We start from the raw sequence: 24814 nt of genomic DNA, 5'->3' as shown, positions 1-24814 counted from the left end.
TCCTTCTTCTTTGTATCTATCTATTTATCTATACACATATATATGTGTGGGTGTGGCTATCTACACACACACACACACACATATATATATAGTGGGCATTGCATAGCCATAGCCTCAGGCTCACCAAAAAGAATAGAATCCCCAAAGCTCTCAGCAGTGCTTTCATTCCTGGAGATGGGTACAACCCCAATATCCTGGGGACTCATGTAAAAGCTAATCTGTTACCAGAATCACCAGGCAGTTGTTCTAATTGCCCCCGTTCTTTTGTGAAAAAAAAGAATAGGTAATATGGGGTTTTGTATCTGCCTAAAGAAAAAAGCAACCTAAAATGTGACTTTTCTTATGAGAGCTCTACAAGCTTGTTCTCCAGGCTTCTCTTTAAAATTGTGAAATTAAAACCAGCAAGGGCAGGGGTTGAAAGTAGAGGGTAGAGGGAAAAAATGACGTTTAGAAAGAACTGAATCCTAAATAACATTTTAAAGTGAGAAAACTATTAATTGAGAAACCTAATCTTTGTGTTTCACTATAGGCAGCCCAAAAGCCAACAGCATGCCTTAGCTTTCAAGCAGACAGTGTCTCTATTTCTCCAAGGGCACAGCAGAGATGTTGCCGGGCAACAGTTATCCGAGGGACGCCCCTTTGTCCATAAGGAGAGTCTGCAGAGGCAGTTGCTTGGGAGGGTAACAGGACTCTGTGAGAAGTAAAGGAAGACAGTCCAGGGAGGGGCTGTGTGTCCCTATTGCTGGGGGCTGGAGGAGCCAGAAAGCATGTCTTATCATTTGAGGTGAAAAATCCTAATCCACCTGCCTGGTGACATGGCTTTGGCTGATGATGATATTTAGTAGTTGGGCTACAGGGAGCAGCTTAGTCCAAATATAGTCTGTTTAGCTGAACTTCTTAGCTCAGATTGGAGGGAAATGCCAGTAAGGCAGAGCACATGGGTTATAGCCCTTTCTGAGCCAGTTAACTTTGCAGAAAAAACACCTATTCCACAACCACCTGTGCACCACTGTGACACCAGAATGTGCCATGGCTCATAGGGGGAAGCTGGGCTGGTGCTCTTTAGGAGCCCCCAAATCCTTGTCATTCCCCAAACCCACCTACTTCTTGACCATCCTCTTACTGCGACTTGGGTTATTCTTCCACTTTGGAAAGTTCTCTCCCATTCCTTTGACCTTTAAAGCCCTACTCAATTACTTTCTTTGGTGAAGCCCTTTCAACGACCAAAGGCTGAAAGTATTGATCCCTTCTCTTTGAGTCTATTTGATGTCTTTATCTTTTAAATGGTGCATCAGATACACCAGATGTAAACTTTTCATAGACATGTACTCTCCCCACCAAGGTTCATGCTCTCTGGGATGTACAATGTCTATGGCCTATCTAGCCCAGCGCCATCCCTGCATCAGACCTCTATTCACGGCTCTTGATTGCAGTGTTTCTTGACAATGTGTCAGTAATGTCATCTTCAGTGAGGGAAGGAAGGCACGTGAATAGGATCAGTGTGACTCTGGGACTGTGGCTGTGTTCCCTCATGTTATTCATTCAACATGTAGAAAAACATATTTTCTGAGTTCTAGATCTACCAGGTGCAACATGGGATGATACAGGTACCCTGAGGGTGACAAAAATAAACGAAATGTCATCTCTCCCCTCTTGAGTCTCATATCTGAGCTCTCACTGTCTGAAGCTCGATATGTTCTGCAGTTTCTCCAGAGAAACGGAACCAAGAGGAGACTAGTGCGCATGCGTGTGTGTGTGTGCGTGTGTGTGTGTGGGAATTGGCTCACTTGATTAATTATGGAGACTAAGACATCCCATAAGCTGCCACCTGCAAGCAGGAGACCCAGGAGAGCTGGTGCTGTCACTCTGTGCGAGTCCAAAGGCCTGAGAACCAGCGAAGCCAATGGTGTAGATTCCAGTCCCAGGGCAGGAGATGAGAGATGTTCCAGCCCAGGTAGTGAGACTGGAAAAAGCAGGCAAATTGCCGCTTCCTCCACCTTTTGTTCTAGTTAGGCCCTCGACAGATTGGATGATGTCTGTCCACATGGTGGAGGGCAATCCACTGATTCAAATGCCAATCTCATCCAGGAACACCCAGAAGCAATGCTTAACCTGGGCACCCCGTAGTCCACCCAGGTTGACATGCAAAGTTAACCATCACAAGTACATATAAATGGTCCATTTTTACAGTGATGGTTTGTCAGCCAGTGGGTATTAGGAGTTGTGTGCGAAGCTCAGACTCAGGTGCTGATAAGAGATACAAAATGACAGAAAGGCTCCTGACCTGGAGAAGTTTCTATTTTAATAGAGAGAAAGTATAAACCATGTGGAAAAATACAGAATGCCCTATGCAGTGATGCCTCGATTTCTGGCATTGTGGAGGATTTATACCACTCCTCAAGAGGGGATGTTCTAGATAAATAAAATTTACACTGCCAACTGCCCAAACTTCATGTTGACCAATTTTTGATTACAGTCCTTCTAATGGGTTTTATAATTTCCTTGGTCTTTTAAACAGAAGTTATTAAATCTAATTTAACTTTTTCCTTGGAGCCTTCAAAATTTCCAGGGGGAAAGAAAGAATTTCTCACTCGGAGGAGCCAGAGTGGGCTCCATGAGAAAGCACAACTGAGTAACTTGAGGGTTGGGTGAACAGCTGAACCTAAAGAATCTTGAATAACATGTTGGCACCAGACTAGGGTGAGATTGCAGTTGAAAATATAAAAGGCACATTATCAGATTTGCAGATGGCTAAGTTGGATGCGCTAGCTGGCTAATGTACGGTGCTAATGTACGGTGGCAGAATGAGACATGTGGACAGGAAGAGACAATGGACTGAAACTGACAAAATGAAGTCTAATAAGGATAAATGCCAGCAGTTCATGCGAAAAAGACCCTTGGCTTTCAGCTAAGTACAGGCTCAGCATGAGTCACCATCAGTCCAACGTGGCTGCCAAATTCCGAGTGTTTACCATACGCCAGGCACTGTGGGAGGTCATTTACACACACTATATAACTCAATCCTCTGTGAAGGAGCTATTATTTTTATCTTCATTTTAAAGAGGAGGAAACTGAAGTTCAGAGGTTAAGTAACTTACTTACCCGAGATTATGCAGCTACTAAGTGGTGGAGCCAGGACTTGAATCCAAGATTGAACGATTCCAGAACTTGAGCTCTTAACCCCTAGGCAATGTGACCAAAATCTTCTGTTGAATTAATAAATTGTGGGCTAGGCACGGTGGCTCACGCCTGTAATCCTAGCACTTTGGGAGGCCGAGGCGGGGGGGATCACCTGAGGTCAGGAGTTCGAGACCAGCCTGGCCAGCATGGTGAAAACCTGTCTCTACCAAAAATAAAATAAAATAAAAAATTAGCAGGGTGTGGTGGTACATGCCTGTAGTCCCAGCTACTCAGGAGGCTGAGGCAAGAGAATCTGTTGAACCCGGGAGGCGGAGGTTGCAGTGAACTGAGATCATACCACTGCACTCCAGCCTGGATGACAGAGTGAGACTCCATCTCAAAAAAAATTTTTTTTAATTTTAAAAATTAATAAATGATGTGTCCAGTGCATCAAATTCTGGATAAGGAGCTCATCCAGAGGTGGGTGGCCAGGATGTCAAAAAGCTGGAACCTGAGTCACATGAGGAATGAAGAGAAGACTTAAGGGGACATAAGTCCAGGCTTCCATGAGTCCAGGCTTCCATGGCTCCACACTCCAAGCCCAAAGTGTCACACCAGAACCAGAGTCAGAGCACCATAAAGAAATTCCCCGTTCTGTATAAAGGAAAACTCTGAAATGAGTTGCCATGTGTGGTCCTTGTGTTCCCGTCCCTAGAAGTCTGAGCCAAATGACCATGCCAGATACACTAGACATAGACTTTGTGCCTTGGGAGATGGGTCGGACTCTAAGGTCCCTCTATGATCTTGTGAGCATCCAGCTGATGCTTCCTTTGCTGATACACAGGGCTTAGCCCTGCATTTTAGGTTTGTGTTTGTCTGTTTTTGTTTTGGCTCCACTGTGACTCTCACTTACTGTCATTATATCTGCCTCTGAAGTCCTCCAAGCCCCTTCTAAAGCGTTGCTCCCAAAGTTTATAGCCTGGGCATGATACCTGTGTCAATCAAGTTAGCTAAGATTTACTGTCTGTAGGAGAATGGCATAGAGGTGGGCACTGCAGGGCTCTCTGGTGGAGTAGAAAGCATGGGTTGGATGTTGGGGATTGGGAACACACAGCTCTCCAGGAGGCCCAGGGTTAGGGTGCACTTCAGGGAGTAATTGCATGTGCTCTTTATCTCTATCCTTTCCCCAGTGCGCACACACACTCACATACACACTCATACACACTCACCCACTCATACACACTAATACACATTCACACACATTCACAGACACACTCATACACACACTCACACTCATACACACTCATACACACACGCTCACACTCATACACACTAATACACATTCACAGACACACTCATACACATACACACGCTCACATGCTCACACTCATACACACACATTCACACATACATACACAACACTCACACACATACACATACACTCATACACATGCTCACATATACATACACTCACACTCACAGGCACACTCATATACATACATAAGCTCACATATGCATACACTCACACACACTCATACTCATACACAGTCATACACATGCTCACACATACACTCACATATACATACACATACACACACTCACATACACACTCATGCACACATACACTTACACATACACTCACACACTCACACATACCCATATACACACATATACACTCACAGACACACACATACATATTCGTACACACATTCACATGCATACACATATAAACTCATACACACATACACATACACTTATACACACACATACACACACATTCACACACTCACACAAATACCCTCACACACACATACATTCACACTCATACTCGCATACACACAAATACACACATATAGACACACATATACACACACACATTTTCACATACACACTCTCACACACACACTCTCACCTGGGCCCAGACAGCGGTCTCTGGCCCTGTGCTGCAGGCCTTGGGCCGGTCTCACTCCGCTTCCAGGCTGCAGGGGCAGGAGAGGAGTCCAGGCCGTGGCCACTGGGATAACCAGCCTCTGCCGCCCAGTGCCACTGGAGTCGGCTGTCATGAATCCGCTTCCCTGCTGGGTCCTGATCTTTCTGACCCGCCAGATTCCTGCCCTCTGACTCGTTACCCTGACTTTCTCTGTTTGTTCAAGCCTGGGGGTATTCCACAAAGCACTCTCAGCTCTGCCTTTCCCACCTTTCCTCGCCATGGAGGCTGACCAGCCCTCTGCATGCAGGCCCGTGGGCATGTGGGCTGGACATCCAGCTGGCCACCTACCTGAACCCCAGGCTGCCTTCACCCTGAGCCACCCAGATGCAGCCCAGGGCTGCGCTCCACACTGGGCTTTCAGTGGGAGCCTACAGACCTTGCAGTCTTTCGAGACCAAGCTAATGTTTCTGTGGGGAGGAGCAGCTACCTCTGAGCCACCACCTGACCAGCAGCCCCTTGGCTCGTGGCTCAGAGCCCAGCCCCCTGCCTCAGTTTCCCCATCTGGGTAGTTCATACAGTCCCAAAGAAGAAACTGGGGCAGGGTTGGTGGTGGGTATGAATCAGTGTCTCCAGTCATGCAGGAGTTGGGCCAGCTTCTGGGTCATGCCAGCACCCATCTGGGTCTCTCTACTTTAGACTTCTCTAGGGCAGGATTTGCAAAGAATGTTTTTTTAAGCAACGAAAACTTTTCTTTAAACCAAATCTTAGAAGACTCAATATATAAAACAGATGGAACCAGGAATGCAAATCAGGTGATGAGAAGGGTGTCTGAGCCCCTGCTGAACCCAGCAGAAACAGCATTCCTGCCCCCAGGGAAGGTGGAGAGGAGACACTGCTGGCTTGGCTGCGCTGCTTGGACACTAACTGGAATGGAGTCCTGGGGGGCTTCAGCCCTGGCGGGGCTTAGCCTAGCACTGAGTGGGAGCCAGGCCAGGTATCTGCTCCCAGGGTTCAGAGAATTTCACTGCAAAATTGTTCAGATGAGGCTGGGCACGGTGGCTCACACCTGTAATCCCAGTACTTTGGGAGGCCAAGACGGCCGGATCACTTCAGGGCAGGAGTTCAAGACCAGCCTGACCAACATGGCAAAACCCAGTCTCTACTAAAAATACAAAATTAGCCGGACGCAGTGGTGGGTGGGTGCCTGGAGTCCCAGCTACTGGGGAGGCTGAGGCAGGAGAATCGCTTCAATCTGAGAGGCTGAGGTTGCAGTTAGCCAAGATCATGTTACTGCACTCCAGCCTAAGCAACACAGTGAGACTCTGTCAAAAAATACATAAAATTAAAAAATATATACAATTAAAACAAGTAAGAGCCCACCTGCATTATCTTACATGTAAAGCCCATGTCACAGCAGATTAAATTAACTATGTAGCATCACTATTGGCCCTTTAAAGAATTGGTGACAGAGGTACAGAGGTTCATTAGCTTGTCCAATAGCAGGTAGCTCGTCTGAACTTCATAGCCCAAGATTGCTATAGCTATTCCTTGTCAAGGTGACGTCCTTGAGCCCATCTTTCCTATAACACAGTCCAGAAACACCTCTGCTCTCCAAGTTCAGTGATGTGGCATACTGAGAAAAACCACAGAGCAGAAAAGCAGAAAAAGCAATCAAACCACCAATGCAAATGTCCTAACACCCATGCACTTTACTCCTGGGGAGGAACAGCCACTTAGAATCTAACTTCTCTTTACAAATGACTCTAACAAGCTTCGTTATCTGGCTTCCCAGCTCACAGGATATGAGTCTGGGAAATTAGAAAACGGGGAAGGGAATGCTAATGGCAAACATCCTCACATTGGGAAACTGCAGCCGCCTAAGAATGAGACGGGAAACCAGCAAAACGCAGACCCAAGGACCAGAGAAGGACCAGCAGCCTGGACAGCTAGTCAAGGGCAAGGGCGATAAGGGGCTCCCTGGGCTGAGGCTATGATGGGGAGAGTTGGCATGTGTCTCACAAGAAGCTGGGGAGAGTTGGCATGTGTCTCACAAGAAGCTGGGGAGAGTTGGCACGTGTCTCACAAGAAGCCGGGGAGAATGCACGGGCTCTGTTGATAAAGGCAGGAAATCTGCAGCACACTCTAGAAAACAATTATAGTCATCCTCAAGAATCCTGGAAGTCTGGTGTTCCCTGGGAGGTTCTGAATAACCCAGGTGTTATTGTGAAAGAAAAATCAATGGGCTAGAAAACTAACAAACAGCACCACTGAACAGAATTTTAATTTCTGAAATGAAAAAGCCCTGTGGCTTTGCTCTGTGCATGGATGAGCCCACTCTGTGTGCTAATGGCCTCAAACCAGGTCAGCCTTTAGATGGAGTACTTCCTAACAGGAAGAGTCACCAGGGATCCTGGCCATCAATGTGGCAGGCCATGCCAGCTGGTTTGCACGTGTCATTTAATAACCTCATGAGGTAGGGACTCACAAAACCTTCCTTTTTGTTGTTGTTTTTTAGATGAGAACATGAAGCCCAGAGAGGCCAAATAACTTGTTTAGGGGTCACGCAGTAGAGTCCTGGCTGACTCCAGAGTCCTCCCTCTTCCCCACTCAGTGACGTTACCTCTGTAATTACAAACCATATCCTGAGCCCCAGGCCATGTCTCCCGAGCACATGGTATCACTTAGGAGGGAGCAGGAAAGACATGAGAATAAAGCTGAGCCCACCAAACCCCCAGCACAGAGCCAATATCCCACTGAAGCTGGGCCTGGAGCTCAGACTGGCTCTGGCCGGGGCATTTAAGGCCAATGTCAGGACTGAGATTATAAATGAAGATTAAAAATGTGTACCAGTGGGCTGGGTGCAGTGGTTCTTGCCTGTGATCTCAGCACTTTGGGAGAGACTCAGATGAGCAGATCACTTGAGGTCAGGAGTTTAAGACCAGCCTGGCCAACGTGGTTAAAGCTCATGCCTACTGAAAAAAAAAAAAAAAAAATCCAAAAAAATTAGGCAGATGTAGTGGTTTCACTGAGGTGATTTCCTTAGTTTTTCTAAGCACCTGTAGCTCCAGCTACTTGGGAGGCTGAGGCAGGAGAATTGAACTCAGGAGGCAGAGGTTGCAGTGAGCTGAGATTTCGCCACTGTACTCCAGCCTGGGCTGCAGAACAACTCTCTGTCTCAAAAAAACAAAAACAAACAAACAAACAAACAAACAAAAAACCCGACAAGCAATGTGTGCCAGCTCATGCTGTCTGGGAGACCAAGAAAATCCCCTTAGAGTTGAATCAGATGGGGGGTTTCCAGCCAGCTCACGGTGTGGCAGGCGGTCTGGGAGGCTTCGGATTCAGATGGCCCTGCATTGATATCCTGCCTCTGCCCTTACGCTATGACCTGAGAGATGCTCCTTAAACCCTCAGTTTCCTCATCAGTAAACTGAGATACGGATAGTGCTGCTTCATAGGACTTGTTGTGGAGTTCAAATTAGAAAGTGAATGCAACAAGCAAAATGCCGACACTAGAAGCCTCTCCATATTCTTGGTTCCTTTCCTCTGCCTCCAAGTGGAACCCAGAGAAAGTGGCCTACCTGTCATTTAGGCACTGAGTCTCCTAAAAGGCCATCACAGCCAAACCACTGTTCTAGAATGGGATATGCTAAAGAGGCAGAAAACGGAGCTGTTGTCAGTCAGTCCCTGGGGAAAGTAACCCCAGTTGCACTGACTGAAAAAGCTTCGCAGGGCTGTGTCATGGGGTTGGTGGAAAGACCATCTCCCACAACAGTCCCGCATCTTCTGTGGGTTTCTCTCCTCGGTAGACAAGAAAATAAAGCTCCGGTTGTGCGACAAAGCCAACTCCTGGAAGCCTGGGAAAGTAACCAGGCAGTGAGAAAGGCCCTTGACCCCCAAGTTCAGCCGCTTCCCTAGGACAATCCTGCAGTGCCTCCCGCTCCCCCTAGGGGGCTGCTTCCGCCGACCACACCCCATCCCCCAACGCTACCCTACCCTACCCCCCGCCGACCATGATCACCGCCCTCTTAGAGTGGACTCTGCCATGGAGTCACAAGCTGTCCAGAGCAGTGGGCCTTCCCTGCCCCCAGGGGGCATTCGTGACAGTAGTCCGCTGAGGAATGGGATTGGAGACAAGAACTAGGTTAACCAGAAGCAGGGGCTCTTCCTCCCAGGAAATGATCACAGCGAGAGCACATGTCCCTTCTCCTACACAACCCTCATCAACCAGAGGCAATGAAATGTCCACGGGGCAAAAGAAAAGGAGATGGAGCAGCCTGCCTTTATTTTGGTTTTGATGTTATCAAAGTGTTTCGTGCACAAAGTTTAAAAATTAGAGACTTTAATACTGAACGCTTACAATGAAAAGTCAGCAGTCTCTTTCTCATCCCTTCCACTTCTCCCCCTAGCAAGTCCCACCCCACCCTCAGAGTCAATAACTTGTAACTTTGTTAACAGCTTCTTCTGTCATTAAGCTCCATTCCTATATGAGATTCTTATATTAGTCCTTGAGTTCTCACTGTAAGCATTTATCAGTTGACTTCTTGTTATAGCAGATGAAGATTTTTTTTTCTTTTTTTTTTTTTTTGAGATGGAGTCTCGCTCTGTTGCCCAGGCTAGAGTGCAGTGGCGCAAACTCTGCTCACTGCAAGCTCCACGTCCCAGGAAGATTTTTTCTTTTACATCCCCTACTTCGCCTTCCATGACCATCCTCCCAATATGCTCATATCACAATTTTTGTTAATTCAGTAATCAAAATTAGTATGATTATGTACATATTACTTCAAATGCTATGTATTTTACTATATATTTCCTTTCCTGTTGAATTTTTATTTTTGCTGCAGTTAAAAATGTTCTTGTTTTCTCACTTCAAGAGGGTTTTTCAATTAGACGTTAATCTTTTCTATATCTTTTCCTCTCAATTTCTGTCATGGTTCCTCCAGCTGGAAGCAATTCTCATGTATGTGACAAATATTTATTGAGCCTCTACTTTTGCATATTATTCTACTGGGTATTAAGATGTATAGAAGGGAACCATTCACAGCCAAAAAATTTAGTTGAGAGACAAGAGAGGTACACATACAAAAATAAATGGACAACGGTACAAGCAGAAAGCAATCAGTCAAGCATTGCTCCAAGTGCTCTGTGGTGTATGGAATTAATGGTGCCCAGGAGGAATGTTCTGGAGTCAGAGGCTAGGGCCACAAGAAAGGTTTTTCTGGAGGGTGCCAGGCCTGAACTGGGCTTCAAAATCTGATTGGAATGTACAGGCAGAGATGGAAAGAGAGAACGTTCCAAGTGAGAGAATCAACAAAGATGTGGTCCATGAACCTCAAACATGTGAAACATCTTTTTAACTACCCTGTGTCTCAACTTCCCCATCATTAAATTAAAAAGTAGAAAGGAGCTTATAATTGGTATTGTGGCTACTAAGGAAGAGAAAATCCCTATTCTTAGAAAATATACCCTGAGCCTGGGAGGTCAAGGCTGCAGTGAGCCGTGATCATGCCACTGCACTCCAGCCTGGGCGAGAGAGTGAGACCCTGTCTCAAATTTTTTTTAAAAAAAGAAAGGAAAATATACACTGAAGTATATAGGGGAAACGGACCAGCCAAAATTTATGTAACTTACCCTTAAATGGTTCAGGGTAAAAAAAAAAAAAAAAAAAAAAAAAGAGTATATAGGTATTCCTTGTACTATTTTCATTTTTGGAATTCATTGGAACTTGAGAATTATTGGGAATTATTTAAATTTTTAAAATTAAGGCTGGGTATAGTGGCTTACGCTTGTAATCTCAGCACTTTGGGAGGTCAAAGGGGGCACATCACGAGGTGAGGAGATGAGACCATCCTGGTTAACACAATGAAACCCCATCGGTGAGGAGATTGAGACCATCTTGGTTAACACAATGAAACCCCATCTCTACAAAAAAATACAAAAAAAAAAAATTAGCCGGGCGTGGTGGTGGGCGCCTGTAGTCCCAGCTACTCGGGAGGCTGAGGCAGGAGAATGGTGTGAACCTGGGAGGCGGAGGTTGCAGTGAGCTGAGATCACGCCACTGCACTCCAGCCTGGACAGCAGAGCAAGACTCCGTCTCAAAAAAATATAAAAAATAAGTGAGACTCTCAAAACAAATGATGAGGATATTATGTTAAATGAAAAAAAGGTAAGATATAAAAGTATACATACTGTATAAATCCATTTATGTAACTATATAGACATAGGAAAAATGGAAGAAACGATAAGTATTAACAGTAGCATGATTAAGGGTAATGTTGTCTTTAACTTTTTCTATATTTTGAAGTTTTCCATACTGAGCATGTATTAATTTTCTAATAGAAATGAAATGAAAATAATTTTCTAATGTTTTCTAAAAACATTAAAAATTAGGTTTGGGGAGAAACCTAGGGTTATTTTAAAAGATCAATATAAAATTATATGTGTTTATTCTTTAAAATCATATTCACATCATATTTAAATACAGTGGTTTTATGTTTTCCAAAATGGAGAAGAATATCTATCCTCTAGAGTTACTGGCCAGATTGAATGAAATAATCTTTGTAAAGTGCTCAGCCCAGTGCCTGCCCACAGTAAACGCTCAGTAGATATGACTCTAGGATGGTCAGCTATTTCGATAATCGTCACCTCCCTGCTTCCTGTTCGCCAGCTTCTTTGATTGAGAACAGGTTTGATTGGGTATGGCCCATTCTCCCAGCTGGTGCTGGGCCCTGGGTCCTTGGTCCAGGAGGGTGGCTGACCTGCCTGGCCTCCCTACAGGTGGCGGCGGAGTACTTCAAGAACACCACGCTGCTGCTGGTGGGGGTCATCTGCGTGGCGGCTGCCGTGGAGAAGTGGAACCTGCATAAGCGCATCGCTCTGCGCATGGTCTTGATGGCGGGAGCCAAGCCGGGCATGTAAGTCTTATTTGGGATGCCAGGCTATAGTGCATCCTTCTAGCTCCCAGTGTGCCACCAGGACAGTGGTCTCAGGTCACTGCGGATGTCCACTTCAGCCTGTTTTTTCACCAACAGGGACGGGCTGACATCAGAGCCATAGGACCCGTCCAGGGAGAGGGCCATGGAGTAGAAATTTGAGCCTCTGACCTTGCTATCATTATCCAAAGAACTTACCCATTGACCTAGGCCGCAAGGGCAGCAGCTTACAACATATAGGGGACCATTAGGTAAAACAGGATGGACCAATAGAAATTGTTTCCCAACCTGCTTCCTGTGTATCAGGGAACAGGCTGGAGCGGAAGTGCCTGTCTTCTCCTTTGTCACTGAAAGAGACATGAATGTTTCCTCCCATCCACCCTGAGTTTTTGTCATCAGTTCAGACCACAGACCCAGTTAGAGACACTGCATTTGACTGTGATGCAGGACGGGGTCCCACCTTCGGGGAATGTGTTGCGGTGTCAAGGTTGAGTTTTGGGTTAGCTTCACTGATGCTCCATTTGGATTCCCCTGCCTGTACCTTCCCTTTTGGAATATCCTGCTCACCTCCTCCTAGTTTACAACTTACTTGCTATATTTTATGTAAGCTGCCCTGCCTCCTATGGAAGTCAATGTAAATATAAATAAATAATATAGCATTGGTTCTCAACACGAGTCATTTAGATGACTATAGGTTATACTTAAAAGCATGTTCCTGTCTCCCAGATTGTCAAACAGGTCTGCTAACTACAGCTTAATCCACCCCCTAGCTCAGTAATAATCTTGTCCCCACACTCAACCTCCCAGGCACACAGTGGCATTTCGTCACATCATATGGAGACTCTGTGGCTCTTTAAAATCTCTGTGTACTCTCTGCAAGAATTTTTTTTTCCTTCAATTTTTTTTTTTTTTCTTGTTGAGACAGAATCTTGCTCTGTCGCCCAGGCTGGAGTGCAGTAGCGTGATCTCGGCTCACTGCAAGCTCCGCCTCCCAGGTTCATGCCATTCTCCTGCCTCAGCCTCCCAAGTAACTGGGACTACAGGTGCCCGCCACCACACCCAGCTAATTTTTTGTATTTTTTAGTAGAGACAGGGTTTCATGGTGTTAGCCAGGATGGTCTCGATCTCCTGACCTTGTGATCCACCCTCCTCGGCCTCCCAAAGTGCTGGGATTACAGGCATGAGCCACTGTGCCCGGGCAAGAATTTTTATCCTCTCGTATTTCCACTCCTCCCTATTTACATCAGTCAGCAAGTTGCCACCCCCCGAGGCAGTTACCTGTGTAGGTACAGAATCGGCGAAGTCATGTCTCTGTCAGCTGACGGAGTCCACATGATAAACGCACTGTCCCCAAATTGTGCAAAGTCAGTAATTCCACCTAAAATAATAAACACAGTAGTCTTTATATTGGCTTATCTTATGGAAACTAGGACATGTCTGTACAGGCACATATTGCACAATGTTCTCAAAGCCAAAGAGAAATAATTGGAAGGTTATCCTTGTTAGTGTTTTTCTCCAAGTGTTGACGCTTTACAATGTCAGCTGGAAAAGTGTACACAAACAGTGACAGGGGACACTTCTGTGACTTTGGGGGCTATCCCTTCAGCATTTTTACAGGTAGTGGGCAGAACTGTGAGCTCCAAACATTCATCTCTATTGGGTCACTGATAACTATGGTGACTTGGCAGCAAAGCAAGGAGTACCGTAGCACTACAGAATTACTGACTGCGAGGGCAAACAAAGAATTCCCTTCCACACACAAACACACATCACCACCAAGTTCCAGCCAATGTCTGCAGAGACAGAAAAGCAACGGTGAGTCTATACCCTGTGGCACTACTACTAGAGCTTCACTAAGGACTTTTTTCTGGCTAAGGCCGCTAGTCCATGAAGTGTAATTCATTCATTCAACAAGTATTGCTTTAATACTTATGCTGTGCCAAGCACTGGGAGTACAGAGCTGAATGGCACCCTGCAGGACAATCGCCTGTCTTTCCAGCCACATCTGTCTAGACCAGCCCCAGCAGGTTGGCAGCAGGCCCGCTGTGGGGCCGCAGGGATGTGTGTTCTGTGGACACTCTGCCCCAACCCTCCCTGCCTTCCAGGCTGCTGCTCTGCTTCATGTGCTGTACCACGTTGCTGTCCATGTGGCTGTCCAACACCTCCACCACCGCCATGGTGATGCCCATCGTGGAGGCCGTGCTGCAGGAGCTGGTCAGTGCTGAGGACGAGCAGCTCGTGGCGGCCAACTCCAACACCGAAGAGGCCAAACCCATCAGTACGGTTTGCTGGAGTTCATCTCTCCTTTGCTCCTCCAACCTCCCCTGGGGTCCTCCCGCCTGGCTCCTCTGGGGAGACTGCCCAACTTGGTGCCCACCCCAGGACCCCCTCAGCCATGCCCCCACCTTCCTCTTCCTCTTCCCTCTCTCCTCTTTCCCATCCCAGCTCTTGGACTCTGAAGCTTCCCTGAACTCCCTGTTCTGGCTCTTCCTTCCGCCTTCACTTATGGACTCTTTTCCCCTAAATGTTCGAGGGTACACACTGCTCTTTGCCCCCAAATGCTCAAGGACCACTACAAAACCCTGGGGTCAGTCTGCATCCATGAGCCCCACTCTACTCACAGAGCAAAGGGAAGGAGAAATGTCACCCACTCCACATGCCCCACCCCCACCCTAAGCCCTCGAGCTACGCTCCATCCCACAGGGTCGTCCCAGCCTCCACCTCTCACATACTGCTTTTCTTTGCTACTCGTAGGTCTGGATGTAAAGAACAGCCAACCTTCTCTGGAACTCGTCTTTGTCAATGAAGAGTGAGTATGACTGCCCTCTTCCCAGACAGAGCCTCTCAGAATCCATAGGGAAGGTCAGAAAAGATGGGACCTGGACCCACAGACAGCTCTTTGAGATGTACGGTCCAAGCTTACCACCTTGTCACCCCCCCCCACCTCCCCCATTTCCTCTCCACACCTAGGAGCCACCTGTCAGGACCTGGAGGGTCACTTCCTTAACCACAGTGTTGCAGTGATGAGGAAGAAATAAAAAGGCCACACTGAATCTCCATGGATATATGAACTGTCCACACAGCCACCATGCAGAATCTCATCTAAATTCATGTCCCTTTTAGGAAAATAATATGTTTAATTTGTTCATGGAAAACCATTCACATATCGATGTCACTGCAGATTCTTAGAGAATCATGAAATATTTTCTAGATATTAGATAAGGTCTTAGTAGATTTGGTCTTGTTAGATATGGCAAAGAAAACTTAGGTGACAGGTAGGGGATGAGGGGACAGGAGGTGAGAGGGCCATGTGATGATGGGAAGCAGAGCTGGAAAAGGAGAAACAGTCTCAGACATTCCTGGGAGGAAGCTCCATTAGCAGCTGATTCCATTTGGAGATTCTGTTTCAAAATGTGGCCCACAGGCATGCCACAATGAATAGTCCACATTTAAAAGCTGGATTTGCAATACAGCTCAGCTCTGTCATTTGCCCTTGTAAAAAAGGAGAACACACATTAGGTGAAATCAGCATTCGCAGTGGGACAGATGCGGAAGGGTGCCATCAGGAAATTGCTTTATTTGTCACCACCACTGTCTTCAATCATAGCATATTGGATTTCTTGATGACATCACCCTTGATGATATCTCAGGCAAATCCCGTAGCTCTCCTGGTTCCTTTCAGGTATTATAACAATCTCATGTTCAGACATTTGGGAGACTAGTCCAGATTCATATCAAAACTTCAACTTCTCATCCAAAGCTTCTCCCACACCCACCCACCCCTCACCCTAGGCCTGCAGAAGAAAGAAGGTGAAAGTAAGTGGGGGAGGGAATTGAGCTTCTTTCTCCCTTCCTCCACCTCCCTCTTCTCCTCCTCTTCTAACCCCGCCCTCACTCTGCTGCTTCTGACCTTTCCGGGCTTACGACAGCAGCTCTAGGGTACAGGAAAGATAAAGGGGTGAGAAAGGTCTGGACGGGGACTATTGAGGTCTACAGTCGGTGCCCTCTGAGATTTCAGTCCCTGGCTCTTTCATCTGTGGGGCAACTGCCTTCAGGGGCTTTGAAGCATCCCCTTGTGGTGCCCTCTGCAGGGTCTTAGGCCTGATGGCAGGGCCTTGCTCTGGGATTAACACTCACGCCACCCTCCTGGGCCTGTGCTCTGGAGGTTCACTCCCCCACAGCCCCTGTGCTGGGGCTGCCTCTGCCTCTGGGCAGGCCTTTCCCAGATGACCCAGGAAAAGGCCATCCTCACTGTGGCCTTTTCTCCTCCCTGTGGCCTCTCTGGCATCACCCTGCTGGCTTCTTGCCTTTGCTCTTTTCCACACAAAAATGTGTCCTCCAAAAGAGAAGCCTGAGTTGTCCCTAGAACTCTAAGCATCTTTTGTGCTGGTGGGAACTGGGTCGTTTGCTGGGCATGCAGACAGCACTCTTGCGGCCACTGCCTCCCATGCTACCTGAGGGTCCTCGCCCGCCCTCCTCACCCAGTTTGGGAAGAAGGAAGGGGAAACATCACAGCACATTTTTCTCCCAGGCAAAGAACTCACTCCAAAGAACACCTCCCTCTGCACCCCTGTGAGTTTCTTATCCTTCCCTGGCAGAGCCTGGAGAGGGGCTGTGGCCGCAGGACCCACATCCCGCATGTGTGTGCCCAATACGCTCTCCGTCTTCACAGTGGCTGAGCTGGTGGCACCCACTGTCCTCGCAACTAAGACAAACTGGAAACATTCACTGATCACTCAGTGTGTCTGTTACACTGATGGCCAAGTTCTCATCTTCTTCTGTCCTCAAGGCAAAGGGACCAGCAGGGGTGGGAGACACTCACCCCGTGAAGCATACTTGCTGATCAGAAGTTCTTCCCCTCCCCCACACTCTCCCTCTCCCTCGACTTTCCCTGGGTAAAATCCAGGCCCTCCTTGCTTCTGTCACCTCAGATACGCATATCACAAGTTCCCCTTTCTAGATAGTGGTCTTCCCAGAGTCAGCCAGTAAGAGCATGGTCAGGGGGCATAGGCTCTCCAGAGACACAGACTCCTGGACTCCTACCTTCCTCCACCACTTAGCATCCCCGTGCTAAGTACTGGTGTAAATGGAGGTATGCATGCCAGTACCATAGATCTGTGATGAGGATTAACAATGTCTGGGGGTTAAAGCCCATATATATGTACTCTGTATCTAATGACCACTCCACGTCTGCTGTCAGGACTATCGTTAATATCAAAGGAAAGTGCTGCCCCTGCCCTCAGAAGGAAGCTGGCCCCGGCCCCACTAATCCTTACAGCATCTCAGAAGGCAAGGGAGAGATTAGTCTTCTTTGGAGGCTAGAAAACTGGAGTCCAGAGAGTTTAAGTCCCTTACACCAAATGCCTGATGCAGGGGGACCTCCCCTCCCAGGAGTTGGCCTCACTGACGTAGCTCCTGTGTCCTCTGCTTGGTTCCAGCAGGTCCACCGCAGACCTCACCACTCTGATGCACAATGAGGTATGACCTTGGGGTTTTTCTGTGCTTTGGAATCACTTGAAAATCCCTCAGCACTTCTTCATGGAAACCCAAGATTCAGAACCAGATTTTCAACAGCCACAGATCCACCTTAGAGTTCCTTTCACTGAGGATTCCACTGACAAAATGTTATTATTAAAAAGGACACATTGGCTGGGCATGGTGGCTCATGCCTATAATCCCAGCACTTTGGGAGGCCACGGCAGGAGGATCACTTGAGGCCAGGAGTTCAAGACCAGCCTGGCCAACATGGTGAAACCCCACCTCTACTAAAAATATAAAAATTAGTGGTGACGGGCACCTGTAATCCCAGCTACTTGAGAGGCTGAGGCAGGAGGATCACTTGAACCTGGGAGGCAAAGGTTGCAGTGAGCCCAGATCGTGACACTGTACTTCAGCCTAGGCAACACAGCGAGACCCCCATCTCAAAAAATAAAAATAAATAAAAATAAAAAGAACACATTTACAGGGGAAAGCAGAATTTACCTGCACACAGTTACTCGAACTTACTTCACTCCCCCAAGTCTGGTTATACATCTTTTCAGGAGAAGTGTAAGAGGCCAATAAAACATTGGATTTCAGCTGGGTACAAAGGTGTGCCCATGTAGTTCCAGCTACCAGAGAGGCTGAGGCGGGAGGATCGCTGTGGCCCAAGAGTTTGACCCCAGCCTGGACAACCCAGAGTGAGACCCTGTCTCTAAAACAAACAAAAAAACTGTGGACTTGGTTGTGATGATTTTTTTCTTTTTTTTTTTTTTTCCATCTTTTATATGAAGGGTTCTTCATTAGCTAATAAAGTCCCAGAAAGGCTGCCTCTCCTCTAAGGGCAGAGCCACGTTCTGCCTAGTTTCAAAGCCTCTTCAAATGGAGAGCTTGACACCAGGCTGAGCGGGGTGCATGCTCCCCCTGGCTTCTGTCTGGTTCCCACAGTGCTGAGGCATGGGGTGGCCCTGGGATGATTAGGTGGTCCTTCTCGAGGCACCTGACTCACCACTTCCTCTTCCTAACAGTGAGATGGCCTTTGTCCCAACAGAACCTGAATGGTGTGCCTTCGAGCACCAACCCCATCAAAACTGCAAACCAACACCAGGGCAAGAAGCAACACTCATCCCAGGTAATAGAACGGCCCCTTCTGGCCCTGTTTCCTACATGAAACGCTGTGAGCTGCTTCCCAAGGGCACTGGCCTTGAAGTCGTAACGGAGTCAGGCTAGTGAGCTGTCACCAGGCACTCATTCCCCACATACATGTCTGGCCTGTGTGCACCACGGAGATGAGACATCAAGCTCACTTTGACTGTAGCAAGACAGTCCACTGCCTGAGCCCCAGTGTCTTCAACTATAAAAGCTGGGGGTTGGTGTAGATCAGAGGTCCTCAAACTAGTCTTCAAAAATGCTTCAGGGACACTGCAAATATTTTATTTGAGTGTCCTAAGATTGTAAGGCAACTGCTTTTCTGAACTAATAATGATCTTCCTGGCACGATTCCTCTGAAATAAAATGCAGAAGTCAAATGAATGAATGTTAGGGCTTCTATAAAATAGCAACTGTCACTTACGACCCTTGATTTCAAATGTCTGGGTTCATCTCAACAGTCTCACTTGTTTAATGTCCATCATCATAAATAACTGCCATTTATTAAATGCTTATTATGTACCAATCATTGCACTCAGCATTTTTTTCTCTGGTCTTGGCTAAATGAGGTAGCGATTTTGAGCTCCAGTTTTGCAAACAAGGCAAAGATGAAATCATAACCCAAGGCCAAGGAACTAGGTAGGGGAGCATTCTGATTCAAATCCAAGCCTCCATGACCCCATGGAATTAACCCATCCATATACTTCCAATTACAAAATTGGATGCATGCCAGCCAGGTGCGGTGGCTCAGCACTTTGGGAGGCCAAGGCAGGAGGATCCCTTGAGCTCAGGAATTCAAGACCAGCCTGGGAAACACAGCCAGACCTCATCTCTACTAAAAATAAAAGTAAAAACATGAGCTGGCATGGTGGTACATGCCTGTAGTCTCAGCTACTCAGGAGGCTGAGGCAGGAGGATCACTTGAGCCCAGGAGGTCAGGGCTGCAGGGAACTATGATGGCACCACTGCACTCTAGCCTGGGCAACAGAGTGAGACCCTATCTCAAAAAAAAAAAAGATGTATCCAATTGCTACACTTATACTATTCTGTGTAAAATTTCACTAGAAGAAAGGATTGTGGGAAACCACTGGACCAAGGAATCTTTGAGGTCTCTTCCAGCTCTGATAATCAATGGATCTTTTAGAGGTCTGGAAGGGTCCAGACATACTTCGGCCCCACGAGGAAGACGGGGCAGTGGGAAAGGGCTTTGAGAGATATGGCAAGGTGGCACTTCCCCATTGGTTCTTTCATGACCTGACTTGCTGACAATTGCACCAGGACTTTCCTAGTCTCATGAAGAATCAATGAAGGTGGCCAGGTGTGAAGGGAACAGAAGGGACTTGCTTCTTCAGGCAACACTTGAGACCAGAGTTCAGCAACCTCTCTGACCCTGAAAGGCCATCATCTGGACCAAGCAGGGCCAGAGAGGACCACAACTAAGCTGAAGTTTATCTGCAAGGGGGAAGAAAAAAGTAGAGAGGAAAAGTCAGGCAAGGAGAAAAGAGTGAGGAAGGGAGGGAGGAGAGAATCACACTTCAACCCTCTTCCCAATGAAGACTAGGGTTTTTATATAATCCAGGTGTATTTTGTAGTCATCTCTCCATCAGGGCTTGATGGACTTGAATGGCCAGACTTGAGAGAGATTCAGAGGTAGCTTGATGGGTCTTGGTAGGATTAGAAAGGGCCCGAGGGGAAGGCCAAATCCTGTCATTCTAACTCTACAGGAATAACATCTGTTTGTTGTTCAAATACAATGTGGAACGACACCAGTTTTACTGGAGTTCAAATAAAAAGCCATGCTGTCAATAATAACATTAATCACAAAAATAATAATAGCCTACCATTCATTAAATGCCGGGAAGTGTTTTAAGTGCTATACATATATTACTTCATTTACTCTTCACAACAATTCAGCAGAGAAAATATGGTTTCCACCATTTTACAGAGAAGAAACTGTAGCTCTGATGCATGCCCAAGTTGATAAATCGTAGGAACTGTGATTTATCTTTCTGACACCCAAGCTCAAACCCTTTCCGCTGTACCATGGTGCCGCCTGCCTCTCATGCTTCGGCCAGAGAGCCCAAGCTGGGATGGAGAGATTCGCTGATTTTCCTTTGTTAGGAAAAGCCACAAGTCCTGACCCCCAGCCCCAGGAAGCAGAAGCTGAACAGAAAGTACAGGTCCCACCATGACCAGATGATCTGCAAGTGCCTCTCCCTGAGCATATCCTACTCTGCTACCATTGGCGGCCTGACCACCATTATCGGCACCTCCACCAGCCTTATCTTCCTGGAACACTTCAACAAGTAAGTGATTCACTTGGTCAACAAATATTTACTAACCACCACTGTGTGTCAGGAACTGGACTAGGTGCTAGAGATATGGTAGAAAATGAGAATGGAAGAGTTTCTGTAGAAAGAGGGAAAAACAGGCTGAGCACAGTGGCTCATATCTGTAATCCTAGCACTTTGGGAGGCTGAGGCGGGGGAATCACGAGGTCAGGATCTCTAGACCAGCCTGACCAATGTGGTGAAACCCTGTCTCTACTAAAAATACAAAAATGATCTAAGTGTGGTGGTGCACACCTGTAATCCCAGCTACTCAGAAGGCTGAGGTAGGAGAATCACTTGAACCCAGGAGGCAGAGGTTGTAGTGAGCCAAGATCGTGCCGCTGCACTCCAGCCTGGGCAACAGAGCAAGACTCCATCTCAAAAAAAAAAAAAAAAAAAAAGTCCCACCACAGTGGCTCACACCTGTAATCCCAGCATTCTGGGAGGTCAAGACGGGTGGATCACTTGAGATCAGGAGTTGAGACCAGTCTGGCCAACATGGTGAAACCCCATCTCTACTAAAAATACAGAAGTTAACCAGGCATGGTGGCAGGTGCCTGTAATCCCAGCTACTTAGGAGGCTGAGGCAGGAGAATCATTTGAGCCCAGAAGACAGAGGTTGCAGTGAGCTGAGATCGTACCACTGCACTCCAGCCTGGGTGACAGAGCAAGACTCCATCTCAAAAAATAAATAGATAGATAGATAAATAAATAAAAATTTTAAAAAGAAAAAAAAGGGGAAAATCAAGTCATTAGAGCTAAGTGAGACTGGAGAAGTCTAAGACTCTGCAGGGAGAGCCCTGCTCAGGGAGCTCGCCCATCTGCTGGGAGGAAATGCCTCCCTAAAGAGGTGACCATGTGGAAACCTGAAGGACGGGAGTAAACTAGATGAAGGGAGATTATCCAGACAAAGAAAACAGTGCGTAGGAAGGCTCCGAGGCAGGACAGCAGAGCACATAAAAGAAAACGACAGAGGGTAAGAGGAGGCCAGGGAGCTGCACGGGCAGATCTCCAGGGCTTGGCAAGACCCACTGAGGAACTTGGACCACATCTGAAAGGCTTTGAGATGCTTTTAAAGAATTTTAAGCAGTTAGTGAGGTGGTCAGATTTATAGTTTTGAAAACTCATTCTGGATGAAAAAGACAAAAAAAAAAAAAAGGGGGGGGGGAACAGATTGGAAAGGAGAAAGCAGACAGCAGGAAGGCAATTCAGGACACTGCTGCAAAGTTGTCCAGGGCAGCCGGTGGCTTGGCTGACAGCGCAGTGGGGAGGAGGAACAGTCAGGTTTAAGGGAAACTCAGAGGTCACTTGCTGGGTCTCAGGAAGGTTAGACAGGGCCTGAGAGAGGGAAAGGCTGTCTGCGCCTCTCAGGCCCCTGCCCTCAGCAGGTGAAGGAATAGAGGGGAAAGAGGAGGAATGGGGTCTTGGAAAAAGTGGGATAGAGGCTGAGATGTCCAGGTGAAAACAGACCTGTGACTCTCAAGGGAAATATTAATGTTTAGGCTGAAGGCATAGATTTGAAGTGAGCAGCCTGCAGGGCTGGGGCCATGGGCATGCCACCGGTACTGGGACACGGGCCACCATGCCCAGACAGGCGTCATGCTTGGTTTAATGTTCTGCTGTCCCTGCCTGGATATTCATAAAAACCTTTGGGTAAAGGGGCCACATATTCATTTTGCCTTCTGGTACGGGAAGTTACAGGAGTGGAGGAAATTACCTAGAATATACAGAGTAAGGAGAACAGAGGACATAAATATAAAGCTCACATATTTAACAGACAGAAGGAAACAGTATCAGACAGCAGAGAGGAAAGGGAAATCTAGTGCCACTCTACCCAAGGGAGGAAAGTATTTCAAGAAAAAGGAAGTGCCTACAATATTTAATGTCAATGAATGATGATGCAAAGTAAGGATGAAAAGGTATCCATTAGATTTGGTGACATGGAGGTTACTGGTGATGTAGGCAAGAGGACCTTGGTCAAGTGGTGGGAGAAGCCAGATTCTGGTGAGTTGAGGATTCTGGTGAGTGAGAAAATAGAGAACTGACTGTGAAGGGAAGGAGAGATGTGGGATGATAATAAAAGTAAAGTAGAGGACGGGCACTGTGGCTCATGCCCGTAATCCCAACATTTTGGGAGGCCAAGGCAGGCAGCTCACCTGAGGTCAGGAGTTCGAAACCAGCCTGGCCAACATGGCAAAACCCCATCTCCACTAAAAATACAGAAATCAGCTGGGCATGGTGGTGTGCTCCTGTAATCCCAGCTACTTGGGAGGCTGAGGCAGGAGAATCGCTTAAACCCAGAAGGCAGAAGTTGTAGTGAGCTGAGATCATACCACTGCACTCCAGCCTGAGCGACAGAGCAAGACTCTGTCTCGAAAAAAATAATAATAATTTAAAAAAAAAAAAAAAAAAAAGGAAAGGAAAGCAGGGTCAAGAAGGAGTTTTCAAGATGGGAGACATTTAAATGCTGGTAGGGATGATCCAGATGAGAGGGAAGTTAAAGATCTGCGAGAAGGGATCACTGATAGAGGGATGTCTCACACCTAGAGGAGTTTTACACCCAGCCCCGAAAACAGACACCCAGGGAAAACACAGCGTAGGTCATTTAGGCCTGAGCCTTGTCTAGGCAAAAGCCATGGCTCAAACGGCCTGGTCCATCCAGGCTCCACAGGAAACAACACTTGGGCTGGGGAGCCACAGCTCTGCCTGCTGATGAATGAGCAGTTCGCCAAACAAATCCCCTCTACCCTGAGACCAGTGGATGTTTAATAAAGATTTGGAGATTGCAAGTCCTGGTTCTCTTATGGGCACTGTAATATCTAAAAACTTCATTAAGCCCTAGAGCTTCAAATTCTCCAGAACTGTGTCCCCCAGTCAAAACTTACATTCCTTTGGTGATTTTAGAAACAAAGTATACCAAGCTGCTCCTTTTTCTGTTGTCTTGAAAACCAGATGAATAAACTTAGCAGAATCTTTAAGGGCAAATACGTCCTGAGTCATTTTCTTGAGTGCAAAGTAAATACACTTTAACAATATGAATTTTAGTTGTTTTGATTCCTTTTCTTAGCTAGTTTCATGATTCTTGTCTGGGCTCTCTACAGTTGCAACTGTCAACTAAATGAGTCTGTAGACAATGTTTTACCATACTGTTATCATTATCTCCCCACTTAGCCCAGCTGTATGTTTTAGGGAGCATTTGGCATACTACCCCAAAATACCATATGGAAACCCTCCCTTTTCTAATTGCTGACCTGCTTCTTTACCCTCCAGCCAGTATCCAGCCGCAGAGGTGGTGAACTTTGGCACCTGGTTCCTCTTCAGCTTCCCCATATCCCTCATCATGCTGGTGGTCAGCTGGTTCTGGATGCACTGGCTGTTCCTAGGCTGCAAGTGAGTCCCAGGGCCCTTTCAGCAAAGCACTGAGGCCCCCCTGTTGATCCAAAGGCCATGGCATGGGCCCCGGATGGCTCTGTGCAAGGGGGACTGCTAGGTAACCACAGAGGATGCCCAAGGAGAATGCAGTGGCCTGGACTGAGAGTCAGGCGCTGTCTCTTCTAGACATTCTAAATATTTGTGAACTCTGTACTTCACTCTCAGCTCCACAAGAAATGTTCTTAATTCCAACTAAATGGTTAGAGAGCCTGTCCAGTTTATACAAAGTCTGACGTGAAGAGTATTTAATGTCGTTTTATTGCTCTCAAAGCATATAGAGTACTTCCAATTACTCCAAGAAATAAGAAATAAAAAATATGACTCCAAGTAGAATTTGCATTAGGTTTAACTTTATAGGCATGGGTGATTTATACTTAGTAGCCTGAATAAAATATGCTCATATGCCTCAAAATAACAAGTCAGTCTACTCCAAATTTGATCAG

At 46.9% G+C, this 24814-nt stretch overlaps 1 protein-coding gene across 2 annotated transcripts in view; it reads left to right on the top strand.

The window, feature by feature from the left end:
* SLC13A4 (solute carrier family 13 member 4) overlaps positions 1-24814 on the top strand; it is a 46375-nt gene that overhangs the window by 8247 nt on the left and 13314 nt on the right. Inside the window, exons 3-9 of one of the 2 annotated variants that reach the window (XM_015134980.3) lie at positions 11828-11964; positions 14088-14260; positions 14737-14791; positions 17424-17460; positions 18512-18592; positions 20731-20915; positions 24210-24329. In XM_015134980.3, the coding sequence (XP_014990466.3) occupies positions 11828-11964; positions 14088-14260; positions 14737-14791; positions 17424-17460; positions 18512-18592; positions 20731-20915; positions 24210-24329 (788 nt within the window). Of the gene's footprint in view, positions 1-11827; positions 11965-14087; positions 14261-14736; positions 14792-17420; positions 17461-18511; positions 18593-20730; positions 20916-24209; positions 24330-24814 lie in introns of both variants that reach the window. The other variant, XM_015134979.3, reaches the window with a different exon arrangement.

Source organism: Macaca mulatta, chromosome 3 (assembly GCF_049350105.2).
Source record: "Macaca mulatta isolate MMU2019108-1 chromosome 3, T2T-MMU8v2.0, whole genome shotgun sequence".
Classification (NCBI taxonomy): Eukaryota; Metazoa; Chordata; class Mammalia; order Primates; family Cercopithecidae; genus Macaca; species Macaca mulatta.
The sequence above is the reverse complement of the archived record's forward strand: the minus strand, read 5'-3'. Positions and strand labels throughout refer to the sequence as shown.